Raw genomic sequence first — 19745 nt, forward strand, 5'->3', positions numbered from 1 at the left:
TGTCATCTTCTACAACATAGATTCACCAGTAAAACCCATGGAGTTGGACTGATGACAGTGGATGAGAGATACTTGGTTTGTGTTCAGTTAGTGATATATTTTACTAAAAATAGTCACTTTTTCTTCAGTTTTGTCTGTTTTTGATATAATAACCCTCAAATGTAATCTCAGCATGATGATTAAAGTACATGATCAGTAAATAAATACTGTAAAATACCTGATTTTCATTTAAAAAATGCAAAAACACAGGATAATATTATGATAAATGGTGGTAAACCACTTAAGAAAGGATGAATAGAGAGAAAAATTGATTTGGGAACTGCTACAAAAGTAGCGCTGGGTCTTTATGGGTTAATGACTGAAAATGTATATTATGCCTCATGATTTTAATAGTGACCTGTGTTTTCCAATGACATGGTAATGATTTGAAGTGTGTCTTGCCTCTTTGTCTTAATTTTAATGATATCACTTTAAGGCATTTATTATAAATTACAGACTGTGAAGGGACAGTGGAATAGGTTTGATAAAGGTCATCATTCAGGCAACAAAGTACCCCATCTGACCATTTTACATTATATTCATCATATTCACTACTTTGCTCTAAATCACAAACAGACATTTACTCAGTGCAGGATCTTCAGTGGTGGACAATGAATTCAGTTTTCAGCAAACTTTTTTCAAGGAAAGTAGATCAAACCTGCCCCCCCCCCCTCACCAAAAAAACCCCTCAAACACATGAAGTATGTAAACTGACATCTTACAGTAGAATTCAAGCAGTTTGTGAGCTTTTAGGTCAAACACACACTCACACACTCACACACCAGTCTGGGCAGTGCAGTACTGCGTCCAGGTGAATGTTATGTGGATGATCCGAGGCTCTTGGTCTCAAACATGCAGAGACAGGAAGTTGGTGGGTCTTTACATCCATAGAACAGGAGAAAATGGTGTTTTACAAAGTTTCAGAGGTTCATCAGGTCATTGAGTTTCATGTCACATCATCATCTGTTTAACCTTCCATTAAAGTATCACTGCTCAGGATCCAGCGGAGGAGATGGTGCGTGTTTGCATCCCAGCATTAGGCCTCACTGAGAGGTGTTATAGAGGATCACTGAGTGAAAGAAGACAAAGCATAAGAACAAAATAAATAACAGTTTAAAAAACTCTTCTCCGTAGCTTCAGTGTTTCACTGCGCAGCTGTGGGAGTGGAAGTGTGACACGCCACCAAGGAAGCATTGGAAGAAGAAGACGTGATGGATTTCTGAGTCTGGCACCTGCAAGAAAAGGAAAGACATTAAAATGAAGACAATCTCTGCAGCGACATACAACTTAGACACAGGTTAATAAGATTGACCCACAGTGATGAGATTACAGTAAATTAGAGATAAACCATGAGATTAAGAACGCCTACAGAGGGTGTGGCTAATCCTGAATAATCCCATTTAGAAATGCACTGACTCTAAACCTTGTACAGCAGCCAGATAAAGGCTGAAGAGCAGCAGGTTTTCAATCTGAGGTCGAGACTCACCAGGAGCGAGACTTCCGCACTCCTCTGTCCTTGGTCGGGGAGTTGTCCTGAGAGGGACTTTGGTTTGGCTCCGCCTCCGTAGAGCGATCCAGCGAAGCAGTGTTCAGAGGAGTCATATCCAGCTCCAAAAACATGATGTTCTCAGCCTTAAAAACACAAATGTGCATCCAAAATGAGATGTCATAGTAAAACAGCCCTGAACCAGCAAAGAGGAGCACAGAAGTGCACGAGTAGAACAGAAGACTGGAAAAGAAGTCATTAAACATATAAAAATAAAATAGAAAGCAGAAAACTAAGCTGCTTTTACAATTCCAACTATAATAAATGCTTGAAGAACTGGACAATTACTGGCGATATCAAGACATACAATAACAAGTACATTTGGGGAAAATTATATGCATTTATTTAGATGTGAAAATGGAAACAAGGCTGCAAGAAAGTAGTGACTATTCATTATGAGTGGCTGAGTTGTGTTTGAAGTAATAAATAAAATAAATAACGTTAAATAAAGCAACTTAGTGACTGCATTATGTCAATATGTACCAAAGAATATAATGAAAATAAAAGAAGACATGGAAATTAGTGAGGGGGAAAGTGAGAAAATAGATGTTTGTTTCTGGTATTGTGCTATTAAAACCTACATATCCACTGCACTATTAATGCATATATTGATAGAAATGTTAAATGTTACTCCAATCCTCAAGCATGTTTTCTACTGTGTCTGTGTGGTATTTTATTTTTTAATATTTTGTAATGCGTGGTTATTTTGTAAAACTTTGCCATAGATACATAGCACTATGTTGTGTATGGAATTCATCCTTATCTGTTCTAAAATCACTGTAAATCACAGCCTCTTAATTTATTATTGATGAACAAAAGAGAGGAAGACAGAAGAGAAAGACAGGAAATGAACAATCTGAAATAAAAAATGACTTTCACCATCTCCTACAAAGGACTTTGTAGTGGAAAGGCTGGACAACTTAACTGGAGTCGGTCTTAAAATATTCAAAGACAAGATATTGATTAGAGTAAATGTGAATCGTTGTTTGAGAGAAATTAGCATTTTGCCCATAAGCTTCTGACCCCGTCTTTTTATTTATTAAAATCTGACTTAGTGCCTCAAAACATGCCCTGTCTTTTCCATTTCCAAAGTTCTATTAACAAAAATAATCACCATGATGAGACATAAAAATACAAAAATATCATATCACATGGAGGGAAAATAATACTAATTCAATTATGCTGTAATTAAAGACTGGTCTTTACCCATTTCTGATGCTCAGAATGGTATCTTTGTAGTAACTGTTTTGCTAAAATTGCAAAGCTACTCAGTTAAAATCAATAAAAAAGAAAAATCCTCATAGGATTAAAGGTAAAAGAAGGCACTGTGTTCAACACTTAAGTCAATGTTGAAATACAGACACATTGTCCTTGAGTTTCTGTTGTAATCACGTGTATTAATCTATAAGTCATTGGAATTCAATGTACAGACTCAGTAACATCACATTTACGCTCACCCTGTATCTTGAATGAGGTCCCATCGCTATGGCAACCCTGGCGTACTGGCTGATGGGGCGTTTGTATCCGACCGCCGAGGCTGGCCTTTTCTTCATCTGCGAGGATTTACTGAAAAAAGGAAGAAAACCAATCAATGAGAAACACACAAAACCAAACAGAAATCAATTCTGAAAACAGTTCAATGTCTCCTCATGAGACTCCAGCTGAAAATGTGTTCAATTCAAGATGTTTATCGGTCACGTTCGCCATGTGACATCACCCTCAGCACGCTGCGAAAGTGATGAAATGTGAATCCTGACATTAAGACTCATGCTGACCTTTCAGTCGGAACAAGAGGCTGGAACTTCCACTGATCCTCCTCAGGGTCAAAGGTCAATCTGTTCATGATTTTATTCTTCTCCTCTGGAGGGATGAAGTTCTCTATGATCAGATACCTGCATGTGGACACAACGGTTTCATTTAAGGTCAGAACACAACAAAACAACTCTGAACTCTGCTGCCAGTGTCTTCTTAACTACATATTTTATCTACTATCTCTTTCACCAAAATTCATATATTTATAAACAGGGGTCTTTCTCTTTTTTCTTATCATGGCAGCAGTGTTGAGTATCAGAATACATGTAACACCTTTATGCATTGAGAACATAAAGCATGTGTTAATATATTTAATTATAGTGTAAATAGGAAGAAATCACTCACATTTATAACATCATCAGAATACTTTCTATTACGTATGTACTATAACTATGACATTTTAGGGCATCACACATTTAACTGTATGTGCAAAATGGTTAATTATGACAGATTCAACATGCAAACAGTTATGATTAATCAGAAAATGTGCATTATTATTTATTTTTCACCCATCTAATTCTGAAATACAGGGTATAAAGTGTTATTTTCTGGTGCCATTTTTGTTGTAAGATGGTCCCAAGGCATAAAAAAGCACTTTAGAGAAAACAAAAAGTCTGTAAATTCACATACTTTTATTTTCATCGTTGTTTACTGATATTCACTGTATTATAATACTTTGGAAAAACGAATAATTGTCTGCTAAAATAACACTCTACTGATTTTAGAGCTGCAGTATCTTTTAGCATCACTGACAATATTCAATACCTTTTAGAATATTGCAGTTCAGGAGGAAAAACAGATGTTTGCAAGAAATCTGTGCTCAGACAGTTGGGAGGGTCAAATATGTGATTGATAGCTGTAATTACCAATTATTGATCAGATTCAGTCAGATGTGTGCTGCAATACTCCAGCACTCAGTACTGAAGCTTGGAAAACTGTCTTGTCTTCTCCACAGTGGGCTGATATGATGTTAGATTCATTTGTATTCATACGTGTTACCTCTTATACATCTGTTTATACTGTTGTCGTTAAACTTTTTTTTTTTTTTTTTAATGAAATAACCTTTATTAATAGGTTATCCAAAGTGTATTAATCTACTCACTCAAATCCAGATAAACGGATTCCTCACTTCACAAAAAACTCATATTTAATTTTGTTGATGATTCCTATTACACTGGTCTACAAGGAAAATGCTTCCAGACTAAAAGTAATGAAATTTTACCACATGAGAGTCACTGATAAAGAAAAATCAAGTCAAAAATGTTGGTTGACTGAACTTTCCAAGATGCAGCCTTGGGTCAAAATGTGAAATTCAAGAATTAATGAGAGAATGGGTTTGACTCAAAAGGAATATTTGTCTCAGAGCTACAAGATCTACTTCAAAACACTATCTGCACATTAGAATACATTCACTTTACAGGTTCTATTTAGTGAAAGATTTATAAAACTATTATATAAATGTACATAAACCAGTATATATGTGTAATAACACTTAATTATATACCTTGAAAACATCAGTAAACCGGCACTTTTGTCATTTATTTTCCAATTAATCTTATTAAAATACGTAACATTTAGCACATTTAATGTCTGAAGCAAATCATTTCTAAAAAAATGTGGACCAGTGTTATTATATTACTCATCTACTTATATTTTCATGATTTGTATTCCTTCTTTTTACCATAAATGTGTAAGAAAACACAGTGTACATAGTCAACTGAAACTGATTAAAATGGTTTGACTGCCTTTGAGTATGACTGAGTTGTCAAAAAGGATTTCCCAAAACCCAGTATGATGTCCTCAAATGTCATTTGGTCACAGCTCAGAGATTTTCAGTTTACTGTCACAGAGGAGGAAAGAAACCAGAAAATAATCATATTTATGGAATCTGAGTATTGACATTTTTTCCTAATAAAAAAAAATACCCTAACGAATTATCAGTGTAGATACTGAATATAATGAATTTAGTTTCTAACAAGTTGCTCATTTAATCACTCTAAAAACCTCTAAGGCCAAAATTGAACTAATCTTAAGTATTTAAAATGCATTACTCACTGAAAATTACATTCAACAGTGTCAGGAAACATATAGATATAGGTCAGTCCTGTATAAGCGGCATGTTTCAGTGTTTTCAGTAAATAAGAAGCATGTATGTTTCTGATGAGTCACGTTTGCAGACCTAATGTGTGACTTCAGCTGACTGTGCTGATTCTATTTTGTGTATTTCGTTTAACTCACTTGAACTTGAGTTCTCTGGTGAGCTCGTTCTGAGTCTGTTCCAGCTCCTGTCGGCTCCTCACGTGCTCGTCGTTAACGTCCTGGATCTCCGCTTTGATGCACTGGAGTTTGGCATACAGCTACAGCACAGCGAGACATGGAGAGAGAGAGAGAGAGAGAGAGAGAGAGAAACAGAGTGAGAAACTGAGAAGTCTCCCATTGCAGAGCAGTCACTAATAAACTGGTTTCCAACTGGCTGCAGCTCGGTTGCCCGTAGCAACAGCACTGGAGGCACTGGTGTCTGGGGGAATGGCCTGCCAATAGGAGTGTGGAAACATAGGAGCCCTCTCAGCTTATTCCTCCTCTTTTCTCTACCTTTCTAAGCCTTCACATTATTTATTATTGACTTATTCTGCTGGTTTGGCCTCTGAGTAACCTTGTACCCAGTTTAGTTAGTTTAGAAGATGACTTTGCTGTATATTTGCAGCTATTTTTTGGGCAACTTTTGCATGAATTTTCCTCTACATTTAGCCTTTCCTTAGTGATTTGTCACCATTTATCATAATAATTTCTCTGCATTCTGCATTTTTCAGCAAAAATCAGGCATTTTCCTATATTTAGTTCACTAATTTTATAGTAAGAGCTAGAGAAAATGTAACAAAAAAACAGAGAAAGCAGAAAAAAGGGCCTTTTCTTCTCAAAATGTCCAGTCTTTTGTCAAACTACATGGGTGATTCAGCGTTGTAGAGGAAAAAAGCATTTACATGTTCACTATGGCATCTCTGAAAGTCTAAAAACGACACTTCTGATATTGCTAAAGGCTGACAAACTCCATTTTACTGAATTATTTCAATGTATTGCTAGGATTAGTGGTTGAGAAGTTATTAAGCATTTTAGATCAGTAGATGTCAGCAGCTGTTTGGATCTTTGAGAGTTAAAATCATCGCTGCCAAAAGCTACTGCTTCATTCAGTGACAACAGTGACTGAGTGCAGTCAGTCAAAACTGAAGATCTGAGGTTAATTATCTCTTCATTTCCATCTTTTCTTGCTTCAGTGACACCATGCAGGGGAGACGTGTGGATGACACACTTGCTGAGTTAGAACATGAAGGGAGCAAAGATCAACACAGGATCATTAGTCACATTGTTATCCACATACACACACACACACACACACACACACACACACAAAGGGTTAGTCCTGCTGGTGGGGCCAGAGCAACGAACCGGGAGGTGAGAAGAGCTTGGAAGGTTTCAAAAAGAGTGCATTCGATTTAAAATGAGTAACGGGGAGAATCCTGAGGAATCAGATCCAGAAGGTTAGCGACGGAGTTCGAAAAAACCCATGAAAGAAAATGAAAGGGCGATGAAGGAGGAGGGGACGGCAGGACAAACCTTCAGATACTGAGATTTAAGTGTGTGTCCGAACAGGGCAAGTGTCCGAGGCAGGGGGTCCGATCAGGGTCAGGGGTCAAAGGGGTAAAGAGGGACATACTGAGATTAGGACAAAAAAGGAACGTGTGTGTTTGCATGTATATCCACATCTTTTTTATGCCTCATTTCTGTTCATGTGATTCCTGTGTGCATGTAAATAAAGTGAATATTTTACCTTTTTGAGTTTCTTTGTCTTTGCCTCCACCTCCTGCTGCAGAGAAGTGAAAGTCTCTCTCAGTTCCAATGTCTCCTCGTCTTGAACCAACATTTGCTGCTGCATCTCCCTCTCCTTACGAGTCTGGAGGCACAAGTAAAAACTCATGTCTGTACAGCTTATTACACATGTAAAACCAATTCGTTATATCTGAATACATTGTACAGTTAAGTCTTACCTGCTCTGCAATCTCCTGCCTTTTCAGCTCCAGCATCTTCTGCTGCTCATTGGTGTGATCCATGATGTTTTTTCCACCAACCAGCAGCTTGCTTTCCATTGCCTGCAAAAACAAACAATGACTGAATCAGTATTTTTGTAACAGTGTCAAAAATCCATGTCCTGTGGAAGAATGAGTGACTAAAACATTGAACATTTAATACAAACATAGATGTAGTTTTAAACATCCAGGTCATACAGAAGTAAACTATCAAATATACAAGTAGTACTTCTCATGATGACTCAAATCTTCATCAGCAAATCAAGTTTTAACCCATAAAGACCTAGTGCTACTTCTGTGTCAGTCCCCAAATGATTTTTTTCCTCTATATTTAACCTTTCTTTAGTAATCTATCACCATTTATTCCAATATTATCCTCTATATTTAGCATTTTTCAGTGTACATCATGTATTTTCCTGTATTTAATTCACTGATCATGTAGATGTTCATAAAAACTCAGAGTAAATTCAAAGGTTATTACATCAAAAACAGAGAAAACTGGAGAAAATGTGACTCTTTCGGCAAAATATACCATTAACTGAACATAAAAACAAGTGTGTCCATCCACTGTCATTTGGTTTTACTGGTGAGGTGAATTAACGTTGTAGAAGATGACGGTGTTTCCACGTTCACCACAGAGCCTCTGAATGTCCAAATGGATCATTTCTGACCCTGAAAATATGACAAACTGCATTTTACACCAATTATTTACATGTATTGATCAGATTAATGGATCAGCAGGTATTAAACAGTTTAGATCAGTAGATGATTTGGTTGCCAGTGGCTGTTTGGGTCTTTATGGGTTAATGCATGTGTTATACTTTTATGCTTCTGGGGGTTGTTCACATAGTAATGTCTAAAATAGTCCATTTTGACAATTTAATATGAAAATTCAAGATTATGTCAGCACATTTTAAGTCTTTAGAAGTTAAAGTGATAACTGAGATGTATTGCACTGCAAAATATCTACATTTTGCTACTGAAAAGTCAAAAGTTCACCATAAAATGAGTCTAAAAGTTTCGCCGAGGACAATAGCTAAGTATTCTTTCTTTGCTTTGAAGCTCTTAAGGTCAGGCTGAGTTCATTTGGACATTTAACATTGCATGTCTGTGTGTGTGTGTGTGTGTGTGTGTGTGTGTGTGTGTGTGTGTGTGTGTGTGTGTGTGTGTGTGTGTGTGTGTGTGTGTGTGTGTGTGTGTGGACGGCTGCAGTCAGTGCAGACATTGTGCTGATGAAGCTGGAAATGGGCGGCTTAACATTGTAATGATGACACCATGCAACAACCAGCTGAGCTCTGCTGAAACCTGACCGCACTTCAGACCTCACACTTTGTAAAGTCATGAAATTTACAATTACATTTGTATTATTTATTACAACTATCTGGAACAGTCTGCATGTTAATGATAAAATAATAAAATAACTTTTATTTGTTTAAATGACTCTGCTCTTGACAAATGACTCCATATTAACCCATAAGGACCCAGGGTTACTTTTGTGTCAGTTCCCAAAGGAATTTTTCCCAATATCTGACCTTTTTTAAGTGACTTATCATCATTTATTGTAACATTATTAAGTATTTTCCTACATTTAATTAACTAATTATGTAGATGTTCATAAAAGCTCACATTAAAGTTCAGGGTTATTATATCAGAAACAGAGAAAATTGAAGAAAAAGTGACTTTTTCAGCAAATCTCTCATTAACTGAACATAAACCCTGTGTCTCCATCCACTGTCATTTATCGAACTCCATGGGTTTAACTGGTGAATCAATGTTGTAGAAGATGACGGTGTTTCCATGGTAACTACAGAGCCTCTTAACATCCAAATGGGTCCATGAAAAGATGAATAACTGTATTTTACATCAATTATTGACATGGACTGATAGAATTAGTGGATCAACAGGTATTACACAGTTTAGATCAGTAGATGTTTGAGTCTTTATGGGTTAAAAGGAGCATGTTTGAAATATTTTCACACTGCTGGTTTTATTTTCTGTCTGAAGACCTTCACACTCCCTTTGTATTTGTCTGTATCTATAATCTTTATGTTGGTGTTTTTCAGACTAATGCACAGACACAACAAGTTGTAGATTAAACCAAACTTCAAATAACATCAAACAACCTATAGTTGAAAATTTGTGCTGTTCTGAAGTGGCCTGACAGATTTTAAAGTGGCTGAAATCAATATTCTAACAGTGGATGGTCATCAGACAGCATTTAGATAGCACTTTTCTATCTTCTCATACCCATAGTGTTTTTCCCTCAGCTTTGTAGAGCATTATAGCAACAAATGGTACACAAAAACAAATATTTCAGTAGCAATTCACAGCTAAAGAGCCAAATATTTCCCTATGGAGGTGGTTGAAACCAAAAACAGAACAAAGAATGGTCATCACAATATGGAAGGGTGTGATAAATTCATTGCAACACTATGGATTAAATGTAAAAAATGTAAAAAATATATATATTTACATGTGACAGGCTTTCAGATTATGAACATTTGGTCAGTCAGATGGAGGCTCAGCTGGCTGTTTACCCACAGAGTAACTATTGGCAATTTGGGGGCAAGTGGAGGTCTCATTTCTTTATTACAAGTCATATTGATGACTCAAAAGTGACTAATGTTATTGCACAGTCAGTGTATTCTTCTATGTATCATGCAGGTCTAGTTAATGCTGGGATTTAATTCTCTGTGATGGACAAAAACATGGCTCCTATTATTCTTCTAGAACACAGGTGTCAAACACGCGGCCCAGGGGCCAAATCCAGCCCGCCAAAGGGTCCAGTCCGGCCCTTGGGATGAATTTGTGAAATGCAAAAATTACACTAAGATATTAATAATCATTTTAGTTCAGGTTCCACATTCAGACCAATTCAACCTCAAGTGGGTCATAATAACCTATAAATGCTCCAACTTTTTCTCTTTGTAAATGTAAATGTTTTCAGCTATTAACACTAAAACAAAGTATAATATTGCAAAAATATCTGAATAACCTGAACAAATATGAACCTGAAATGTCTTAAGAGAAGTAAGTGCAATCTTAATAATATTCCACCTGTTACTAAATGTTTTGTGTATTTGTGGATCCACTGTGATCTGTAAGTTATAAGGTACATGTGTAAATGATATGATATGATATGATATGATATGATATGATACGATATGATACGATATGATACGATATGATATGATAGTGAAGCATAATATTGTCAAAATTACACATTTTTTTCAGTTTGTTCATATTATTCACATTATTTGAAAAGATAGTTTGTAGAAGCAAATATTTTCATATATAATTTTACTTTTTTCACCCTAAAACATAGAGAAAAGTTTGGAGTTGACATTATTTATATATCATTATATTATAATTTTACTGGTTAAAATTGAGTTTGACACCCCTGTTCTAGAGTATGGATGTGAAACCAAGGCTGAAATCTTGATAAAAAAGTTCACACATTGCATTTAGATAATGCCTCTATACCTTCGAGCAACTAAAGAACCAAATATTTCCCTCTGAAGGTGGCTGAGACCAAAAATAGAACAAAAAATGGTCATCACAATGTCACAAAAGTCTGGCTTAAACATGATAAATAAGAAAAATTATTGTATTTGCATGTAAAATGCATTCACATTATAAACATTTGGACAGTCAGATGAAGCCCCACTTACTCTCAGATTAATGTGGTGGCAGCTGGAAGGTTTATTAATTGCAAATCATCTTGCTAACTCAAAATTGACCAGTGTGATTGCACAATATATTCCTCCATGTGCCGTGCATGTCTAGATGTCAGTTCTTTATGATGGACAGAACCATGACTCCTATTTCCAAGGTCTTTTGAGGTTATATGTGAAACCAAGACTGAATCCTTGATAAAAATGTCCACTGTCAAGTTGCTTTTCCATCTTTTATGCTACAGTCTTTTACTAATTTATCAATTTAAACATACCACACCAGCAGACACAGACTGTTGCTATTACTTTAATCTTGTATAATATAATTCACAGTGCATATTTTAGGACATACAAAACTGACAACATTTCATGCCTCTGGGTACGGCGTCTCTGGTTACCATGGAGATGCACATAACCACACATTGCCGCTTTATGACAAAACTAATGGGCGTCCTGAGGGCACAAATATAAAATGAGCGCAGAGAAGACACAGTATAGAGAGAGAAAAGGGGACATAGAGGGAGAAAATGTGTGGAGGAGATGGGAAAAGAAAGAGAAAAGGGGCCTAAAGAAGGGCAGCGAGGGGCCACAGCCACTTTGTATGGACCACATTCCTGTAACTGTGCGCAGGCCTGTACATCCTATACACATACTACACTGTCCACGTGATTGTATGAAGACAAAACCCACACACAGACTTAAACTCATGCCGAGAGTACAGTGGAGTCCTTCAGAGATGAGCGTCTGCTGCAGGTCTTTACAGAAAGCCTCTTTGTTTCCGCCGGTCTTTGTGTTTTGTGTGCATGTGTGTGACTGTCTGCTCTTCTGCTCTTTGTGTTTTGTCATAGTCTTTCAGCTTCATTAAAGGGCTGATTCATGTCAGAGGTTTTCTGCTGCTGTTTTTCTCACACATCTCCTCCCCCTCCTTATCTGACAGTAACATAGATATAAATCCTTCTCTACAGGTTGCACCATACACATTATGAAAGGCCTGGAACTTAAAAACAATTAAAACTTCACTGCCTGTGTTGGTTTTGATGAAACATGGTGATGAATGCTACCTGAGTCATGATTTTTCTCCTCTGTGCGTCACTAGGGTTTCATGAATCAAGAGCAATGACTCAGCGAGTCCAAACGACCTTCAATCTCATGACAAACGACTCATTTCTAACTCAAGTCATTATTCTGTTTCTGTGCACATGCTCACTATCAGGACATCAGATTTTCTCTCTAAGTCAGCATGTAGTTCAAGGATCCTGCCAACCCCAGGTGTAAATCACTATAAAACACTTCACTCTTTCCATAATGACAAAACTCTCATGAAAAAGCTGTTCAAGAGTTGGTTTTTTGTTACTTCTAAGCCGATTTTGTCTGATGTGAGTTTTAATGTGTCTTTTTGTCATGCTTTATTAGACCAGTTTTAATGTAATGGTGTGTTTTCTTGGCCTTTCTTATCTGGGTAAATACAAGTTCAACAATTTATCAATTATTTAACCCTTTCATGTATACTGGTCACTACAGTGGACAGCTATTCTACAGTTGTTCTCTTGTGTATTCACGTATTTTGTTGTTCTTTCTGTTGTTTTTTGTTTTGTTTTTTTACACATATCTTTATTAAAGTTTTAAGACACAACATATTTTTTCTGACATGAATTGGTAACATTATGTAGATCTCCCCTGAGCATAAACCCCCAGAATCACAAGCCCCCCCCCATAGTTTTCACACAATTTATCAGTAAATACATGTTTTTGTGCGTCAAAAATTAAACGTGTGGTGTCCAGCTGAGTGGATATTTTTGCAACTTCATGAAAAATAGGTTCATAAGATTTATTTTTTTCAATATAATTTTTTTATATGTATTTTTTCAAATTGTTTTTGCATTTGTATTTTAGTAATTTTTAAATTTATTTTTCAGAAGAAAATTTTCAGTCGCATTGTTTTTTTCATGCCTACAGAGGAATAAAAACACTCAGGGAAAAATTCTGATTAAGGTTCTCATAATTCGTGCATGAAAGGGTTAATTTGCATAAAATACAGTTATTCCACAAAAAGTTTGGAATGTGAAATAATGTTAAAATGACAACTCTTCTAACTCCATCACAGAAAAATTATTTCCAAAGTTAAAGCTTGTGAAACCACTTTTCTGCAAATAATGTTTCATGCTTAAATGGCATTAAAATGCTGTTTGTGCTTTAAGATTGTATTATTTAACTTCCAACTAGTTATATTATCCTCTGCATTTAGCATTTTTTTGGTAAAATCAGGTATTTTCCTGTTTAATTTCCTGATCATGTAGGTGTCTATATAGACTCAAAGTAAATTCTAACGGTATTACATCAAAACTGAGAAAACTAAGGAAAAAGTGATGTTTCCAAAAAAAAAAAAAAAAAATCCTTAACTGAACTTAAAAACAACTGTTTTTCTAACTACATGGGTTTTAATGGTGAATCAATGCTGTTTCCATATTCAGTGTGAGTCTCTGAACATCCAAAAAAAGACACTTCTCTATTCTACCTGAATAATTTCAATGTATTGACAGGATTAGTGGTTTAGGGTTATGAAACATTTTACACGGGTGCAAGTGTTTGATCACCAGTGACTGTTCTTCAAGGGTTAAAATATCCTATAACTTGAAATTCAATGCAGTTAATGTAAAGAAAAATTCATTGGCAGAACATAACTCTGTTCTATACACATTTGTAGGTATTTTTAGGCATTTATATGCTTCCACTCCACTACATCTTAGTTTTTCATCCACTTCCAGTCTTTGAGGGCTACAGTAAATTACACTGTGCTAAGTTTAGGATCCGCGTAAACAGGTAAAGGCAGTATATTGAGTTTTCCTAATGCCAACATAGAGAGACTTCTGTGTGTGAAAAGAAGCACTGATGTCAAACTACAAGATGAGACAGCATGTAGTGGATAAAAGTCTAATGTGGGAGCATCCACTCTTGTTACAGGCAAATATGGAAAGAAGGGAAATAAACTTTTAGTTTTAGCCTGTTATTTTGATTTGTGAGATGCATGAATTACTGGGTTAATCAAGTTCTTTTTTAATACCTCATTAGACATGAATGATGACAGGTATTAACACATCAAACTCCTATAATGTTCCATCTTAATGTGCCTGTTCAGATGCATTTTAGTGTTGTTTAAATATGATGAAATGTGATAGCTATTGATTAATATCACATAGTCCCTGGTTCAGTTCCCAGCTGGCTGGATCATTTGCTGCATCTTTGTTGAGTACATTAGTACAAGTTCTGTCACATACAGGCACAGAAATGCCTTATAAAAGAAGGAATTTTTTTAATAAACCGTCAGCGAGTCTACACATCATTACTTACCTATATGTTACGATATTCTCAAACATTTTACCTGAAAAACTTTGAAAAGGGGCTTTTTAATGCCCTGAGATGTGCCTGCAGACTCGCATTTGGTGCCTTCATGTAGCCTGAAAGGTAAACCTCAGGGCAAAAAAAACAACTTTACTTTCAGCAGACCTGAAGGCTGTCAGTTTACACAACTAATTAAACATGATAGTAATGAAGAATAATTTGGGTGCACAAACTAGAGGACAAAAACAAGGTTAGAAAAGTGTAAAATATTCCCCCGATTCCAATGTAGACCCTACATTTTTGTACACAGGATGTGTTTGTGATTACATTTAATGTTGTGTTTTTTATTTGCAAATAAATGATTAGTCTTTGACAATGTTTGTGGGGTATTTATGATATAAAAATCATAAAGTCAGGTTTTGGTGGTTTTTATGAAGACTGGCTGCTCTTAATTTATTATTTAAATCATAACTTTGAATGTTAATAACGTTATCACAATAAAAATATCCGTTTTTATAGTTTCAAGATGCAGACTTTCCTTAAAGGGACTAAGGAAAACACTGCACTCATAAATGCATTACTCTTCTCCTAGTGCTTGTGAGTGCATGTATGTGCCAGAGTGCGTGTATAATCTGCCCATAAGTGCATGCACACATTCTTTTGGCTGTGACTGATCCATTTCCTGATGGGAAAGTGAAGAGAATGGGAAGTGGTGGGTATTGAGCTAGCTAATCCGCCTCATCCAGCCAATCACAGCGAGAGCATAGCCTGCTGGGAGCAACATGGCTATAAATACAATATGACGACAACAGGTCTCGTGTGTGCGACACAGAGATGGAAAGCATACAGGGAAGAGATGGAGACAGATGAGAAGAGAGCGGGAAGTGAAAAGAAAAAGACAAGAAAGAGACACTGAGCAGGACGAAACAGAAGAAAGGTCAGGCCGTCCCTGAGAAGCGGTTTCACATCACTATGGGTCGATACACAAACCATTTAGAGCCACATCTTAAAGCTTGAATCACTATTACTGTTACTATCTGTCAGTCATCGGCTTCCTCTAACAAACATGAAGTAAATCCAGTAAGAAACATCCGAACAAGCCCAGAGATGACAGATTAACCTCAAACACATCCACACATCAAACTTAACTGAATGAAGACACAAAAACAAAACACACCGTAATAGTGTTAAGTTTCAGTTCAGACACAGTGAATATTCAGCTGAACACACAAATGAGGAAGAAAGGGGGAAAAAAATTTAAATCTGCTTTCCAGTCGCATATATTGCAACATATTGCTGCTGCTTACACTGAACGTTTACAGGTGTATTTGTACATTTTATATTTCACACTATATTTTATGTATATTTTATCTTCTATGCTTAAGCACAGTTTGCACAGGGGTGCTTGTTGCAACTTCATTTCACTGTGAGTGTCCCTGCACATGTGACAAATAAAAATCTTGAATCTTGAATTTTGAACTGGTATAAACAGCAGTCCCATAAAAAAATAAATAAATATTTTAGATTCTTCCATAATTAAAAATTTGAGATAATAGTAATCTTAAAGGTTAAGATGTGTAAGGATAACTCACTTTGACATGTAACATACACTATGGGAAGAAATGTACAAATTCACTGTGTAAAAAATAACACTTGCAAAATCTAATGAGCCTTTATTAAGTAACATGTGAAAGCTTCCTAAATATAATGTCATATAATGTGTGATTCTACACTTTGTCCAGGTCCATTAAACATAACTGATATTACAACACATAAGTTCAACCCTATATTTGCGTAATGGAAAGATTTAGTCTTTCTTTTTTCAGGCTAAGATGTAAACTATTATTTGGAGGTTTTTTGAGCATTGAGACCTTTACGCAGCTTGAATAAAATGCTTTAATTAATTATTCATATGTGTGTAATTGTTCTGTATATTTTATGAGGCTACAGAAGTTACGTTAGTGTGATGATATTGTTTCTACTGTCCCATCAAACACAATTACTTCAACTTCTATATGAAGAAAAATAACAAATGTGACATTTAAGTGGAGACATTTTTGGTCTCTTTGTGTCTGTTTCCTTCACATACACACAGGCTTTAACCTCACATAGACACACAAACTAAAACAGACACACAGACACAAACAGAATTGATTCATCAATATTTCAGTGCCTGAGCCTCCTGTGCTGAAAGATGGAGGGCAGCGATATGCACAAGCAAACACAAACACACAAAAATGGTGTGTTTCCCTGGGTTTAGGGGATATTACATCAACTATCATTACTTTCCTGGAGACTCCTTATGTTAAGGGTGCATGAATTCCCCATGATGTCAGAAATGCAAGACTACACAAAGACAAACAACACACACGGGCCTCCCTCTGTCCGTCCAGACTTTTCCTCCTCTAATTAGACAGGAAGGCAGCCTTATAAACAGGAAACACAGTCATTCTATCCATACAGACATACAATGTCTGTGAGTGTGTGCTCAGAGTATGTTATGAAGCAGATACATACATATGTGCATATATTCTGTACATGTGTGCCTGTGCAAATACTAAAAATATAAATAAAAACCTTGATTTTCATAGTACAAGTACTTTAGCACATAACATAAGAGAGAAAATTAGCAAAATAGAGAAGGAAATTTACTCTATAAACAGTTAAATATACAGTGTGGTATGAAGCTCAATCATAAAATACTACTTTTTGCATAATGATGTTAGTTTTATGCTTTTATGGTATTTATTTTATGGCATTTTGCAATAGAACAACAATATAAACAATAGGAAAAGGTGACTGATAACATGCAACAAAGGTCCAAGAGTCAAACTTAATCACTCATGGTCAGTGACCTCAACCAGACTACCTCTAAAAATCTGAAAGTATAAGAATAATAACACTTCAGAAGATGTAACATCATATAGATCAGTTGGAAATTAAATCTAAAAGCTGTGTTTTTGGCTGATATTTAAAATAATATGCAGTAGTAGGTCCTCAAACCGTGAACAGCTTTTCTTTCAACAGTAAACAGACTATGTGTGTTTTTGTGTTATGCTGACTATTCTTCCCATGAGGCAGTGGGTATTGTTGTGGACCATGCACTCTGATTGGCTGAAATTTAGCAGACAGGATGCACAGATTTAAAATTTTAAAAAAATTAAATAAAAATAATAATTTAAAAAAAAACCCTCTTCAGGACCTTCACACACAGACAATATTTTAGTCAGTGTTATTTGACAAATGATGAAAGACTCGAACTACAAAGATGCACTGGGTTACCGTAATGTGAACAGTCATAATGCAGACACAGTATGTTGGTTTTTTACATGAGGGAATCAATTATTGTCCTGCCTCGGGCCTATTTGTCTGCTTCTGTTTGCTGGAAAGGCTGATGCAGCATCTATTTCAGGATCCTTACAAAAGAAATCAAAGCCTCAAAAGAAACAGGGAGGGAGAGCCAGTGTTTCCCAAACACAGACCTTTTTATTTTCAGCCATTGTTTGTTAAATACACACTCTCCAGAGCTGGCCAGGCTGTAAAATGCAGTTGTTAAGAAAAAATGTACTTCAAATCAACAGTTTTTTTTTTTTAATTTATTTTCAGTTCTTAAGTGTTTTAGTGAACATGTTCATAAAAGATATGTGGAATCCAATTGCTTACGTAAATGCGTTCTTAAAACAATAGAAAATCACTAAATGAAGATGTCAGAAACTAGTCAAGGAAAAATATAATTAACAAAGACCACTTCATTTAGTTTAAGACTAAGTGACGATACTAATTAAAAAGGCACAGACAATTAATGAAGGTCCAGTACTTGGGGTGGGTGGAGTGGGTGGGGGGGCAGTCGGATAGGAACTGGATACAACAGTTTCATGTTGAAGTTGTTGTTTCTTTTTATACATTTGAAAACTGAATATAAAACAGACCTTGAGAGGCACAGAAAAGAAAGCTGAAAAAGTGATATTAAATGAAAAGAAACTTGAAAGAACACAGGAATTAAACACGACTTTTACACAAAATTTCAGCCTAAAACATGTCAGAGTGACACTACTTATACAAATGAAAGAGTGATGCAGAGAAAAGTAAAGATGTTAAAGAAATGTGAAAGAAAGTGAGAATTTCTGTCAGTAGATTAGGCTACAGTTGACTCATTTATCCATATCTGTAACTTTTAGGCTCATTACATGATCTTTACCAGCAGATGTTTTTTACTTTATTAATTTATGAGGTGAAAAATGAGTCTGATTCTCGGCTTTATCAGCAGAAATAGAAGGGCTCAGAGGATTGTATAAGCATACTTTGGTACATTGTAAAGTAGAAGAGCAAAAACAGACAGAAAGTAAGAGAGATCTGTGTCACGACAGTGAGAAGGAAAAGATGAGAAGAGCTGCACAGTTTTGACCCAGAAAAGTGGATCTATGAATAGTCCAGTGAAGAGCAGCCTCCTCATGAGAAGCTGCTGCTCGACATGAAGCCCTGAGCAGCAGATGTACTGACACTGTTGAAAAGCAGACAGATACTCTAATGTTTGAGGTCAAAAGAGACACAACAAAACTAAAGATAAGGTGTGAAAAGTGACAAAATATCCACCTCCTGAGATACAGACTGATGCTTACTGATGTAGATTAGAAATACTGACTGTAGGACTGTAAAACAAAGCCACAGTATTATAATCTGTCATTTATAAATAGCAGGTTTATCAGTTTGACCATTATGTCCACTTAAAGTCAAAAAGAGAACTATTTGAACACATTAAAAATATAGGTTTAAAATATTATGATACAATGTTCATCCTGGGTCCTCTATTTCATATCAATGCTGCTGTTTTAGAGTGTATTTACTTTTTTTTTTTAATATGTTCACCTCTTGAATGCAGATTAAAGATTCACTCCAGGTCACTAATGTCAACACTCCAGAGCCAATCAGAATTGTTTATGTTTTTTGTGTTCATGTGACTGGATCATTTTTTGCCGGGTTATCGAGTCATGAGTCATAGACGCTTTCGGGACTCCAAAGTGATTGAAAAGCACCAAATTTCACAAATAATGAGATTTAGTCCTGTTGAGGCCATATACAGAAATGGATATTTCATCATCAAACACATCAGATTGTTTACAGAAAAATTACACAAACCTGCATAAATATGCCGTAGCGTACTAGTGTTTGGATTAACAAAAGTTGTACATATAACGTTGATACATTTTTTGTCGCATACTGTGATGTTCAAGACCCTAAAACTCACATAGGCAC

At 35.9% G+C, this 19745-nt stretch overlaps 1 protein-coding gene across 2 annotated transcripts in view; it reads right to left on the reverse strand.

Annotated features, from left to right (window-relative positions):
- Positions 1–437: 437 nt before the first annotated feature.
- kif3ca (kinesin family member 3Ca) overlaps positions 438–19745 on the reverse strand; it is a 36671-nt gene continuing 17363 nt past the window's right edge. The window contains exons 2-9 of one of the 2 annotated variants that reach the window (XM_030128997.1): positions 7441–7542; positions 7224–7346; positions 7010–7018; positions 5636–5754; positions 3361–3477; positions 3043–3151; positions 1526–1671; positions 438–1271 (exon numbers count right to left, since the gene is read on the reverse strand). In XM_030128997.1, coding sequence (XP_029984857.1) covers positions 1184–1271; positions 1526–1671; positions 3043–3151; positions 3361–3477; positions 5636–5754; positions 7010–7018; positions 7224–7346; positions 7441–7542 — 813 coding nt within the window. In that variant the 3' untranslated portion in view covers positions 438–1183. The remainder of the gene's footprint in view (positions 1272–1525; positions 1672–3042; positions 3152–3360; positions 3478–5635; positions 5755–7009; positions 7019–7223; positions 7347–7440; positions 7543–19745) is intronic. The other variant, XM_030128999.1, reaches the window with a different exon arrangement.

This window comes from Sphaeramia orbicularis, chromosome 24 (genome assembly GCF_902148855.1).
Source record: "Sphaeramia orbicularis chromosome 24, fSphaOr1.1, whole genome shotgun sequence".
Lineage (NCBI taxonomy): Eukaryota > Metazoa > Chordata > Actinopteri > Kurtiformes > Apogonidae > Sphaeramia > Sphaeramia orbicularis.